This window comes from Pituophis catenifer, unplaced genomic scaffold, assembly GCF_029215685.1.
Source record: "Pituophis catenifer annectens isolate HBS135680 unplaced genomic scaffold, rPitCat1.0.hap2 SCAF_1, whole genome shotgun sequence".
Classification (NCBI taxonomy): domain Eukaryota; kingdom Metazoa; phylum Chordata; class Lepidosauria; order Squamata; family Colubridae; genus Pituophis; species Pituophis catenifer.
The window spans coordinates 355,078,151-355,091,109 of NW_027256881.1; the positions used below are offsets into that span (position 1 = coordinate 355,078,151).

General features: G+C 57.5%; 1 protein-coding gene across 1 annotated transcript; it reads left to right on the top strand.

Annotated features, from left to right (window-relative positions):
- The first annotated feature begins 308 nt into the window (after window positions 1-308).
- On the top strand, window positions 309-5,643 carry LOC139308430 (zona pellucida sperm-binding protein 4-like). The gene is made up of 9 exons (XM_070931956.1): window positions 309-348; window positions 1,057-1,212; window positions 2,030-2,217; window positions 2,931-3,031; window positions 3,469-3,596; window positions 3,696-3,885; window positions 4,376-4,523; window positions 4,862-5,162; window positions 5,489-5,643. Exons 1-9 carry the CDS (start codon window positions 309-311, stop codon window positions 5,641-5,643), a joined length of 1,407 nt encoding a protein of 468 aa, XP_070788057.1.
- Window positions 5,644-12,959: the final 7,316 nt, after the last annotated feature.

Here is a 12,959-nt window from a genome sequence, read left to right on the forward strand (position 1 = left end):
TCTTGAGCCTATCTTCTAGGGTGTTAGCTATTCCTGCCAGTATCATCCGCCTCCCCCCCCCCCCACAGGCAGGCCCTGGGGGGCTTCCTGTCCAGCTGCCCTTGTGCCCAAAGCTGCTGCAGGCCAGGAGGGGGAGATGAGGTCACAAAGGGGGTCTGTTGATGTGGGAGAAGCCCACCCTGGCCCTGGCAACTGGAGGAGGCCCAGACCCCTGCCTGCCTCCTGCCAGGTAGATGCCAGCTGGCATGGCTTACCTCACATTCCTAGTGCTTCTGATGGCTGCTACTGCCAAGGTGGCCCCCGCTGGGATGGGATTGGAGCCTCAGGCTGCAGTGGTGCTGCCCGATGGTAGGTCCTGAGACAGCCGGGAGCAAAGGAGGGCTGGGGAGATCAACCACTTCCAAGATCCCACGGCTGCCCCACAGGGGAGCCCCAAATTCTCCCCCCAGCAAGGGAAATGAGGGTGCTGGCTCAGGGTGTCTCCAGGGAGGGCCATTTGCACAAACGAGGCAGCTCCCAAGAGGCTCCCAAGAGAACAACATGTGATTGTTGCTGGCCCGGCCGGTCTCCGCTGTGGGTTCTCTGTCCCGGGGCCCATGGAGCAGCGCTGTGGGGCCTCTCAGCCCCCAGCTTCTATGTTCCCTTCAACCAGGGACCCTCTTTGGCTTTGAGCAAGGGAGGCCCTTGCAGGAAGGGTCCTGGGGGAGCCCACTTCTCAATGCAGCGGCCCAGGGAAGTTGGGAGGGGGACCCCAAGCAGCACAGCCTCCTCAAAGGGGTGCAGCCATTAGGGTGGGCTCTGGAGTCTGCTGGAGAAGGAGAGGCTACAAAAGGCCCACTGGCACCATCAGATGTGGGGTGCCAAAGGGGGGGCTTTGGATTCCCACAGCCTTCCTGGGCCAACCGCCTCTGCAGAGAGATGGCCCCGGTCCCTGTGGCCCCCAAATGAGAGCTTCCTGACGCTACTGCAGGTCAAGGGGAGATGCCCGTGGGGTCCTCCTGAGCAGTTGTGAGTCTGCTGCGGGTGCCCCATGGCTGCCCTCTCCCCCACCCCCAGTCCTGGATCCCCCCAGCCCCAGCCGGTGCTCAGCGGTGCAGCTGGCGGACCGACTTCCCTGCAGCTCCCATTGGCTCAGCCACGGCCAGTGCTCCCACTTGGGCTGCTGCTTCGATCCCCAGGACAGGGTGACCCCCTGCTACTACGGCAAGACAGGTGAGCTGGCAGATCCCAGGGGTCGGAGGGAGAGGGCATCACCGTGGCCCCAGGCCAGGGAGGGGCTCCTGGAAGATCCTGGGACACCCCCCCCCTTGGAGGGGCAGCAGCTGCAGCAGACCCTCAAGAGGCAGCCAATCACCTCCCTTCTGTGCCCCCAAGTCCCTTTACGGACCCCTAAGTCTCATCTGGAGGAATTTAGGGCAGCCTTCTGCTCAGCTGTTTCTGCTGGTTCTTCCATCTGGTGCCTTTGGACCCACCCAGTGGGCTCGGCTGCCCCAAACGGCTGATCCAAGAAAAGGGGACTCTGTCTGGGGGTTGGCAGCCCCAGTTTTCTGGGGTTACATGGGTCCCTGAGCCATTTTGAGGGCCCCCGAAGGGCGGCTGGCAAATGGAAAGCAGAGGTGAATGGGCCGTCCTTGTGGAGGAGGGGCTCGGGGGGCTCTTTCCCCTTTCTCCACACTGGGGGTGGGAATGCTGCTACCCTCCTGGGAAGTCATCTTCTGCTGCCCCCCCCCAATGTCCGGGATTGGGAAAAGGGTTCAGGGAACACAGAAGCCCTGCCAAGAGAGACAGAGGGGACGAGGGGGCCGGACCCATATCAGGACCATGAAGCTGGCTTTCTCCAGCTGGCTGGGCTGGGCAATGATAGCCCAGTTGGATAGCCATCCTCCCCCCTCCCCACCTAAGGAAGGAGATCTTGCAGCCAGAGCCCTGTCCTGCCCAAGGCCCTTCTGCGCCAGGGGTGGGAGGAAAGGGGGCACCTGAACTTTGACCCAACAGACGCCCCCCACCCCCACTCTCCTTTCCTGCACAGTGACGGCTCGCTGCACCCCAGAGGGCTCCTTCTCCCTGGCCGTCTCCAGAGACGCTGCTGTGCCGGCCCTGAGCTTGGATTCCCTGCACCTGCTGAGCCTTCGGGGGAGGGCCTGTGGCCCCCGTTCCAGGAACAAAGTCTTTGTTGTGTTCAACTTTCCTCTTTCTGCGTGTGGGACGATCTTGAAGGTCAGAGGGGAGGGTGCGACACAACAACAACCCTGTGAGGTGGGCGGGCCTGGGAGAAGCTGACTGGCTGGAGGTCACCAAGTCCGCTCCCGGGGCTGAAAGGGGCTGGGGCCCCGGGCTCTCGCAGCTTCTCCGTGGGGGCTGAGGCCCAGTTTCTCTGTGAGCGTTACAGTGGCCGGCGTCAAAGAGAGAAGAAGGAGGATTGTACTTAGATTGGCTTTCTAGCCGGCCAGAGAACCTCCCACCCCATTAACTTTGCTCAGACGCTATAGAAATGCTTGGCCATTTTCCACACGTGCCAATGTCTGCCTGAAGCTCCCCAGTTCTCTGGTGTGGAAGAAACTGGCCCCACTGAGGGACCAAAGCAGAGGAGCCTGCTCTGGAGAAAGACCCCTCGCTCCAAGACAGGCTCTGCTAGAAAGAGAGGAGGGAGGGGGGTGAAATCCAAAATTTTTTACTACCGGTTCTGTGGGTGGGGCTTGGTGGGCGGGGCAGGGGAAGGATACTGCAAAATCTCCATTCCCACCCCACTGGGGCCAGCCAGAGGTGGTATTTGCTGGTTCTCCGGACAGCTCAAAATGTTCTCCAGAACTGCTGGATTTCACCCCTGGAAGGTGGGAAGAAAGAAGGAAGGAGAGGGAGGGAGGGAGGGAGGGAGGGAAAAGCTAAAGAGGGAAGAAAGGGATCCCCTCAGGCAGCTCTTTCTGTGCCAGGAGGCCGGAGGCCACCAGATTTACGAGAACGAGCTCTCGGCAGAGAGAGGGACCCTCCGGGCCTCTTCAGGCGCCATCACCCGGGACAGCGACTTCTTCAGGTGGCCGCTGGGAGGTCCTTGGGCAGCAGGGGGTTGGGGATGGAAAGGAAGGGTAGGAGCCAGAGAGCCAGGGACAGGATCCCAGCCCTAGGATGAGACGGGGAAAGTCCCCACAAGGAGAGGGGGAACAAGCCTCTGTTCTCCGGAGGCCCCTGCCTGCCCTCTGGCCCTCAGAGCCCTTGAACTGGACTGGCTCTCGGCCCCCTCCCCGGAAGGCAGACCCAGGCTTCAGCCAGGGGGCTTGGCAGCCCTGGGCCTCCTGCTGCTTCTGCTTGCTGCGTCCTCCCAGGCCCCTTCTTGCACTGAGTGAGGGTGGGCCTTGATGACCTCAAGGGTGCCTTCTGCCTCCCTGATTCACTGGTGCCCCCAAGAGGACCAGGCAGCAGTGACCACAAGCCCCAGCCGGAGAAGCACACACACCCCTGGCTCTCTTGCAGGCTGACCATCCGCTGCAGCTACTCCGCCCAGGAACCCCTCCCGGTGAGTGTCCTGGTGGCCACCCCTCCTCCCCCAGCCGCCATTGCCCAGCAGGGGCCCCTCGCTCTAGACATGCGGATCGCTGGAGGTAGGTGGGGTCAGCCCCCAAGCCCACCCAAGAGGGGGGGGGCTGCCTGCTGCTGTCCCTCTGGGGCAGCCCCGTCTCAGGGGCCTCCTTCCTCTGCAGACGAGACCTACTCCTCCTACTACGGCCCTCTGGACTACCCGGTGGTGAAGCTTCTGCATGAGCCCATTCCCCTGGAAGTCCGCCTCCTTGGGAGGAGGGATCCAGCACTCCTTCTGCTCCTCCATGACTGTTGGGCTACCCCAAGCGCCAGCCCCCTCCGGGCACCTCATTGGCCCCTCCTGCAGAATGGGTCTGTGACTTGGGACTGAGGGGAGGGGGGCAGGCCTCGGGGGAGGGGGGGACATGCCTTGACTAACAGGTTTGCCTGGTGCCCAGGGGTGGCTTGGCTGCTTCCGCCAGTCTCTGGCCAGAGCTTGACCAGGGAGAACTGCCATGCAGCCCAGCCCCCTCGATTCTGTGGGGCCCAGGACTTTATTTCTCTACATTTTTATGGGGGGGGGGGCTCTGTCTCACAATCAAAGCGACTTTCCTAACGGGGTGGAAGCGGAGCTCCCAATTTCCCCTGGTTTAGAAACCCAGCTTCCGGCAGAGCCAGGATTGGCCGGTTGCCAAGCGTTTTGTGGAGCCCACACCCCTCCCTGGCCTGAGGCACCAGCCCTGCACCTCCGCCCGGTCTCCCTCTGCAGCCGTCATAACTCGAAGCCCGGTTCTCTCCTAGAGGCAGAGGCCAGTTATGCATGAGCTGCCAGTGACACAGGGCTGCCCCCTCTGCCCTCCAGGTGCCCCTACCAAGGACACAACTACCAGGCTCAGCTGGTGCCCATCCAGTGGGATTCGGGGCTGCCCTTTCCCTCTCACCATCAGCGTTTCGTGGTCAGGACCTTCACCTTTGTGGACACAGACACTTTGCAGATGCTCAGCGGCCCGGTAGGGTTGGGGCCTGTCCAGAGCGGGGGGGGGCAGCCCGGCAGGGTCCCGATCCCTTTGCTCACAGGAGGGCAAGAGCAGAGCAGGAGAGATCTCCTCCTGTCCTGAGTTCCGATTCTGAGCAACCCATCCTGGATTCAGTGCCGCTGAGCGAAGGGAAGAGGTTTTCTGTACATTCTCAGAGGCACTGTCTCCCTCCTGGAGCCATAAACCCCTTTGCCTGAAGGGAGGGAGATCAGACTTTCGGGGGACCATTTTCCCCCAGCACTTGACCTGTGGCCCTTGCTTGTGGGGCAACGTCCTCCCACTGCTCCTGACCTCTGCCCCCTTCCCCACAGATTTACTTCCACTGCAGCACCTCAGCCTGCGTGCCCTCCGCCCAGGAGCCATGTGGCACCCGCTGTGAGGCTGGCCTGCAGGGCAGACGTGAGTTCGTTGGCTGCAGAGGGTCTTTCTCAGGTGGGTGGGGGGCTATGGGGAGCACACTGTGGTGCTCACAAACACAGCCCTTCCTCTCTGCCCCAGGCCAGAGAGATGCCTGGGGAGGAGCTCCTTCGCAGGCAGGCCAGGCGCTGATGCTGGCTTCCGCTGGGCCTGTGGACTTCTTCAGCCAGCCCATGCAGGCCTCCCGGCTGGAAGGTACTAAGGGGAGAGGCCTTGGGGGTGTCACCTTCCCCCGAACAGCCCCTTGGTGGGGGGGTCTGCGTGTTTGGCTGCGTCACATGGTCTCCTGAACATCTCTGTCATGCACGTGTCCCCACACGGGGCACCATGAGGGGGGCCCCTGGGCAATGTCCTCCCACCCTCGAATGTGGGGGCTGCTGGCCGGTGACCTTCAGCAGCAGCCCTGAGTTCCTCGTAGCTGCAGATTGCGCCTTGAAGGTGAGACTGCCCAGAGTGAAGACCCCCCCATCACACTGTGGCTAGCTGAGACCCCCCCTGCCAGCACTCTCTTTCCCCTGTAGGGTCCGGAGCGCTTGCCCCGGAGGGCTTCCTGCGATGGGAGGATGGGCTCTGTCTGGTGGCAGGGCTGGCCGTGGTGCTGGGCCTCGGATTGCTGCTGCTGCTCCGAAGGTGGAGAGGAGAAAGGCAGCAGGGGCCAGTACCTTCCCACGCCTAAAAGAAGAAATAAATTGACTCTTGGGAGCCTGAGGCTGGCCAGGGTGGCTCTCTGCCTGGGAGAGGGGCTGGGTCTCCGGCTGGCTCGTTTGGTTCCCTCTGGGGCAGCAGGTGCCGCACCTCCTGCTGGGTGCATCTGTAACGGAGCCTTTGCAGCCCTGGAAAGCCTGCTTGTTCCTCCACAGGGAGCTCCACTCGTTCCTTTCTCTCCTGCCTCAGGCGCTACCCCTGAAGGGAGGGGCCTGCCATCCCGGGCCCTGTGCCCAGGCAAGGCCCGCCTCCTCGCAAAAGTGAAGCTGGATGGGGCAGAGAGCGGCTCCGCCTGCAAATGTGGCAATCCAGGGACGGGAAGAGCTAGAGGCAGTGGGAAGAGCAAGCAAAGGTGCCCCCACAACTGCACCTGTGACCCTGTGGCTTGAGAGCTCCCTGGCACGCCAGGCCAAGGGCAGAGGAGCAGCTCAAGGCAGCCTGATGCCTGAACCGGCCCTCCACCTCCCTCTGGGCCTGTGGAGCTTCTCTTTGGCCGCCTCCTGCATTTTGTGCCCAGTCTCCCTGTGGTCTCCTTTTGTCTCCCGTCTCCTGTAAACGGCCTTTTGGGTGCTGCAGGAGGCGTAGAGGGCCTATACAAAGGCAGGGGAGGGGGCTGCTTCCCAGGGGAGCCAAGGGGGCTTCTTTGCAGTGGCAGCCTGAAAGGCCGTCTCTCTCTTCCCCAGAGCAGAGGTAACCCAGTTGGCTGTGTTCACACCACACACACACAAACACCCAGAACCATGTTACAAACCTGCAGTGACCTTCCTTCCAGCTGAGAGCATCAGCTATAAGCGTCCGCTCCTTTTGCACGTTGCTCGGACTGCAGCCTTGAGAAACCTGCTGGGTTGCATAACGGGCCCTGCTGCAGCACACCTGGCACTTCGGCTGCTGCAGAAACGCTGCCGGAAGAGGGTCCAGGCCCAGGCACTGGAGAAACTCCCTGTGAACCAGTAAAGCCACTTCTTGAAGGTGATAAAAAGCTTGTCGGTCTCTTATCCCAAAAGCCCTGGGGTCACAAAAGTGCAGAGGTGGGATTCAGCCGGTTTGGACCGGGTTAGGCAAACCGGTGGTTAAAATTTTGCCCAGTTGGGGCGAACCGGCTAATCCCAACATTGGCTGGCCCCATCCCCACATGTTTTTTGGGCCGTTTTGGATGTTCAGTAGTAGTAAATAAATAGGGAAATGGAGTCAAAGGCCTCAACAAGGTACAACTACCCTCTATTTATTTACTACTACTGAACATCCAAAACAGCCCAAAAACAGGCTGAAAAATGAAGATTTCAAATCTTCAATTACCACTCTTGAAGCTTTCAATCTGGATTTGAAAGGGTAAGAGGAATTCATAGCTTGTGTGGGCACACTCTTCAGACCTCTCAATACCTCACATCCATTGTGCTTTTTCCTGCCCCACTGCACAAATCTTTTAAACATTTGCTGACAAACACAACGTGAGTCTCACCCCAAAGCATATTTCCCCTTCTGAATTTGGATTATTATACAACTGTATGAAATAGTATTAAATTGCACTACTAAGCACAGTAACACCTGGACTATAGCAAAACTTTGGGGGGGGCGGAAATGATATAAGATTACGTTGAACAAATGTAATGTCTGGGTTGATTTAAAGCCAAGATATGAAAATAAGGAAAACAAAACTTCATCAAAAACTTGAATTGCCATAATGTTGTCTTCCTAAAGTCCTCTGCTTCCTTCTTTGCTCCAATTACAATTTATGTACTAATAAACTTTATGTCCAGTTTTAGAACCAATTCTGAGAAAATAAGCTTGAAAGAGGGTCAAAAATCAAAAATCCTTCCACCCACCTGGACCTTTTCCTCATATCAGTACATCAGTAATGGGGTGGGGTAGGGAAAGAATCTTAAGTATCAATCGGATCAATAATGTCTGTCCATGTATATCTCCTGTTCAGCTTTTCCTCATTATCTGACTATTCCAGAATATAAATAAAGACAGGAGGACAGTTTTATGATTGGGAGAACTTTGTGTCTATTTTTAGGGCCAGAATGATCACAGCTCAATGACAGAGCATAGATATTGCATATTCAGGCAAAGCAGAACCGAGGAAAACTTCTGTTGAGATCATTGCGAACTTTTTCTCATAAATTATGGTCCATAAAGGTGGGGAGATTAGTGAACCTGAGATGCCTTTCTATATTTTTATGCATAAAGCATGTTTCTATTAGTGTCTTCCTTCATAGATATGCTACTCAGGATAATCTGTAATCGCTAAAAAGCATCTTAATTTGCCCAATTTTGACTGGGTTTTTCAAACTTGCAATCCTAAGAAATGTGGACTTCCAGAATTGCCCGGACAGCATTCTGGAAGTTGAAGTCTACACATCTACACAAGTCTACACAAGTCTACAGCTCCCGAGGATGTGGACAAGGTTCTGGGAAGGATTAGTGCCGCCACATGTTTATTGGACCCGTGTCCCTCCTGGTTGGTACTGGCCTCCCGGGAGGTTACACGAGGCTGGCTCCAGGGGATTATAGGTGCTTCTCTGAGTGAGGGTGCCTTTCCTGCCGCCTTGAAAGAGGCGGTGGTGAGGCCCCTCCTCAAGAAGCCTTCCCTGGACCTGGCTGAATTAGCCAACTACCGTCCGGTCTCCAACCCTCGTTTTGTGGCGAAGGTTGTTGAGAGAGTGGTGGCACGACAACTGCCCAGGCATCTGGATGAAGCTATCTATCTAGACCCGTACCAGTCGGGCTTCAGACAGGGGTACAGCACAGAAACGGCATTGGTCGCGTTGGTGGATGATCTCTGGAGGGCTCGGGACAGGGGTTGCTCCTCTGTCCTAGTCCTATTAGATCTCTCAGTGGCTTTTGATACCATCGACCATGGTATGCTGCAGCGGTTGAGGGGGTTAGGAATAGGGGGCACCATTCTGCGGTGGTTCTCCTCCTTCCTCTCCGACCGCTCGCAGTTTGTGTTGGCAGGGGGGCAGAGGTCGACCTCGAGGCGTCTCGCATGGGGAGTGCCACAATGGTCGGTCCTCTCACCTCTCCTGTTCAACATTTATGTGAAACCACTGGGTGAGATCATCCATGGTTTTGGGGTGAAGTGTCATCTGTACGCGGATGATACTCAGCTGTACATCTCCACCCCAGACCACCCCAACGATGCCCTTGATGTGATGTCTCGCTGCCTGGAGGCCGTGTGGGTCTGGATGGGGAGGAACAGGCTAAGACTCAACCCTTCCAAGACCGAGTGGCTGTAGCTGCCAGCATCCCGATATAGTCAGCAGGTGCCATCGCTGACTTGGAGGTGAACCTTTGCCCCCCACAGAGAGGGCTCGCAATCTGGGTGTCCTCCTGGATGCATGGCTGTCTTTAGAAGAGCATATGACGGCCATGGCCAGGGGGGCCTTTTATCAGGTCCGCCTGATTCACCAGTTGCAGCCCTTTCTGGACCGGGACGCCTTGCGCACGGTCACTCATGCCCTTGTCACCTCCCGGCTGGACTATTGTAATGCTCTCTACATGGGGCTCCCCTTGAAGAGCACTCAGAGGCTCTAACTGGTCCAGAATGCGGCCGCGCGGGTGGTTATGGGCGCAACTCGTGCCCACGTGACACCCCTCCTGCGCGAGCTGCACTGGCTCCCAGTGGTCTTCCGGGTGCGATTCAAGGTGTTGGTTATCACCTTTAAAGCGCTCCATGGCATAGGACCCAGGTACCTTCGAGATCGACTTCTGCCACCAATAGCCTCCCACCGACCAGTTCGCTCCCACAGAGAGGGACTCCTCAGGGTGCCGTCGGCCAAATTATGCTGGCTGGCGACACCCAGGAGGAGAGCCTTCTCAGTGGGAGCTCCTGCCCTTTGGAACGAACTGCCCCCGGAAATATGTAAGATCTCCGACCTCCAGGTGTTTCGCTGTGCACTGAAGACCCTGTTGTTCCACCAGGCCGGGCTATCAACATAATAATTTTAAATTGGGGTATTTTAAACCGGGCCAAATCTATTTATTTATTTTAATTTTTAATCATTGTTTTGTCCTGTATTTTTAAATTGGCTGTACACCGCCCTGAGTCCTTCGGGAGAAGGGCGGTATAGAAATAAAATTATTATTATTATTATTATTATTATTATTATTATCATCATCATCATCATCATCATCATCATCATCATCATCATCATCATCTTCAAAATTGCCAAATCTGAAAAACACTGATCTATCAGACCACGTAGCTCAAGGGTATCCAACCTTGGCAACTTTTAAGACTTGTGGACTTCAAAAAGGGCCGAAAAAAGGCTGGGGGCAGGGCCCCCCAGTGGTGGGATTAGCCTGAACTGGTCAGAACCAGCTGAATCCCACCTCTGCCTTTGAGGCAAGTGGCCAGGAGGCAGGGCTGGGTGTGATGAGTGATGTCAAGTTGGCCATGCCCACCCAGTCGCATGCCCACCCGGCCATGCCTACCCAGCCAGTCGTTAGGGCAGAGAACCAGTTGTTAAATTATTTGAATCCCACCACTGCTGAAGTGGATCCCCGCCCAAGGATCAACCGGGGTGTCTTTGTGGGGGCAGTCATTGCTGATGAAGAGCAGCCACCTTGGGGCTTTGCAGGGACCCCCTGAACGTATGCAGAGAACAACCAGGTGGGGCAGCTGAAGGCCTGGAAAGAGAATCTTGTAGAGAAGGAATTCTTAGAGGGACTGGTTGTACTTTAAACTACAAGGAGGGAAGGTAACTTCTCCAGAAAGTTGAAAGTTATTCCAACTTGTTCCAGGAGCCAGACAAGAAGCAGTTTAAATTAGGAAATATTTTATTGAATGATGCCAAGAATGATGTCGTAATGGCAAGAACTGGCTTCCTTGGACTGCAGGCTCCTTCACCAGAGATTACAGATTAACAGAGCTGGAAGGGACCTTGTAGGTCTAGTCCAACCCCCACCCACCCAAGCGGGAGACCCTGCCTACACCGTTTCTGGCAGGGCAGTCCAATTTCTTCTTGAAAGCTTCCAGTGATGAAGCTCCCACAACTTCTGAAGGTAACTTCTGTTCCATTGGTTGATTGTTCTCAGGGTCAGAAAATTTCTCCTTATTTTTAGATTGGATCTCTCCTTGGTCAGTTCACATATTCCAACGGAGGTTGCTTTTATTCTGGCATTAATTGATCTTATGATTCACACTTCCACAGCAGAGGAAACAGGTTGAAGTGGCTGTATGTACCCAACTGAATGAGAGAAGAATGAACAACAGAAAAGAAAAAGGGAAACAAGGCGTGGTATGCACGCAACTACATCAATAAAATGGCGACCAGAAGCGAAAGGCACAGAGCCGTCCTCCTGGGGCTCTCTTCAGCTCCCCCCCCCCAGAAGAGAGCCAGCTTTCCGAGAGGCCTGCAGCGTCCATTGGAGGAGTGGGAAGGGGTCCTTCCGAAGGGCAGGGGCCACACCCGACTTTCGCGGTCCCGAACTAGCCCGAGAGGCCGGCTCCGTCGCCCAAAGGGTTGAAAGCCCTCCAGGTACGGGCCCACCCACCGAGCGGAGCCTTCCCGGCGCCAGCGAAGCGCGTGGGGCGGCCGTTCTGGGAAAGCGACGGCGCCCCCCCCCCCCGCCCGCCCGCCCGCCCGCCCGTTAACTCTTCGGCGTTAAAGGTGGCTGGAAAACCCTTTCCATCTTCGCATGGCGTTTCCGGTCACTCCCGCGAACCACGCTCCGTGGGCAGCCCTCCGGCCCTTCCCTTGCGCGCCCCCGATGGCCGCCCTGCCTGCGCCCTCCCCCCGCGCTGCCCCTCCGGAGCCCGAAGGAGAGGCGCGCGCCAGGAGGACGGGCGCTGGCCGTGGTGCTGAAGCCGCCAACCCGCGCGCTGGAAGTCCTCTCCCCTCGGGCCTGGCAGAGGACGCCTGGCTCGTCCCTGCCGCCTCCAGGGCCAGCCCCCCCCCCCCCAATTTTCCAAGGAGGGGGACCAGCGCCTATCGGAAGCCGCCAGGCTGACTGCAGGGGGGCAGCTGCGGCTGTGAGCGGGGTGAGGCCGCGGGACCCACGCGCAGACAGGCTGCCCTCGATGGCCACTCCGCACCCAAGATTTGTAGGATACCGCCCCCTCCTTCCCCCTTGCAGCTTTAGGCTTACAAAGCCTCACTCCCGCGCGGAAGAAGAAAGGGAGATGTCTCGGGGGGGGGGAGCTGTGAAGTCAGCATCCTAAGCGGAAAGCAGCCCCCCACCCCGCCTCCCTCTTTCGTAGGCAGCCCGCTTAGGCCAAGCTTCAACAAGAGAGGGAGGGGGGAATATGGGAGGGGGGGAGACGAAAAAGAGCCAGGGCGGCATATGACACTGCCCGAGCCTACAAGCGCACGCGCACAAGCCCTCGACTTCAGGCCGGCGGGCCAAGGAAAACAAGCGAGGTGGGGCGGGCGAGAAGGAAGCGCCCTTGTGACTGTCCCGTGGAAGTCTGGGAAACGTAGTTTAGCTTCCTCCGTCCCTCAAGCCTAGGAAAGCCAAGCACCCCAGAATGATAGAGTAGCGGACAGAAGAGCTACAGCTGGTTTTGGCACTGCCGCCCAGAGGCAGGGAGTGGCATTATAGCTATTGGGAAACTGAAAGAACAGGGTGTTGCACAGCCGCGAAAGTCTCGGACACCGAAGGTGGTGTCGAAGTCAGCAGGCTTTGCTCCCCTCGCTGGAGAGGCTTTGCTCCGGGGCTTGGGGAGGGGGGGTTTGCCATGGCAACCGAACCGTCCCTTTTTCTCTCTCTCCGATTGTCTCCAATTTTGGGTGGCGGGGCGGGATGGTCTGACTGTGGCCTTTGATTCACTATGCCCATTTCCCCTGGGGGCAATGCTGCAGCCAACAGCCAAGATAACCTTCTGGGCTGGCACCAGACACAACCTGGCATCTTGGCACCCTCATTCTCCACTCCTCGGGGACCTCGGGGGGAGGGGACTTCAGCCCACTGGAAATGCCACGTGAATCAGAGCCGGAGACAAAGGAAGCCCATTTGTTCTCAGGATGGTCCTGCCCAAATGGAGGACCTCAAAGAGGAAGGGCCCCACTTGAAAAGCTGCTGTTTTGCATCTCCCTGGCCTGAGGAGCTCCGAGGGGCCCGGGGCCAGTTCAGAACAAGGGGGCATGCCAGGGGCCTGGCTGGGTGTCCTGGCCCTGGGCTCCTCAGTCGTGGAGGTGAAGTGCCACGAAACCTTGAAGGTCAGCCTAGTTGGATGCCACAGCTACTCTCCTCTTTTTAGTAGAGTTCAAAGTCCTCACACATGACCAGAAATGAAGATAAACTGGTCCTTCCACATAAAAAAATGACATCTGTGTATTTTTA

What these genes read in the sequence shown, in the direction of transcription:
- LOC139308430 (XM_070931956.1), top strand. Translation starts at nt 309, where the DNA reads ATGGGATTGGAGCCTCAGGCTGCAGTGGTGCTGCCCGATG. An exon ending in CGGGACAGCGACTTCTTCAG is followed by an intron (nt 3,032 to 3,468) that starts GTGGCCGCTGGG and finishes GCTCTCTTGCAG; the next exon opens with GCTGACCATCCGCTGCAGCT. An exon ending in GCAGGCCTCCCGGCTGGAAG is followed by an intron (nt 5,163 to 5,488) that starts GTACTAAGGGGA and finishes TTTCCCCTGTAG; the next exon opens with GGTCCGGAGCGCTTGCCCCG.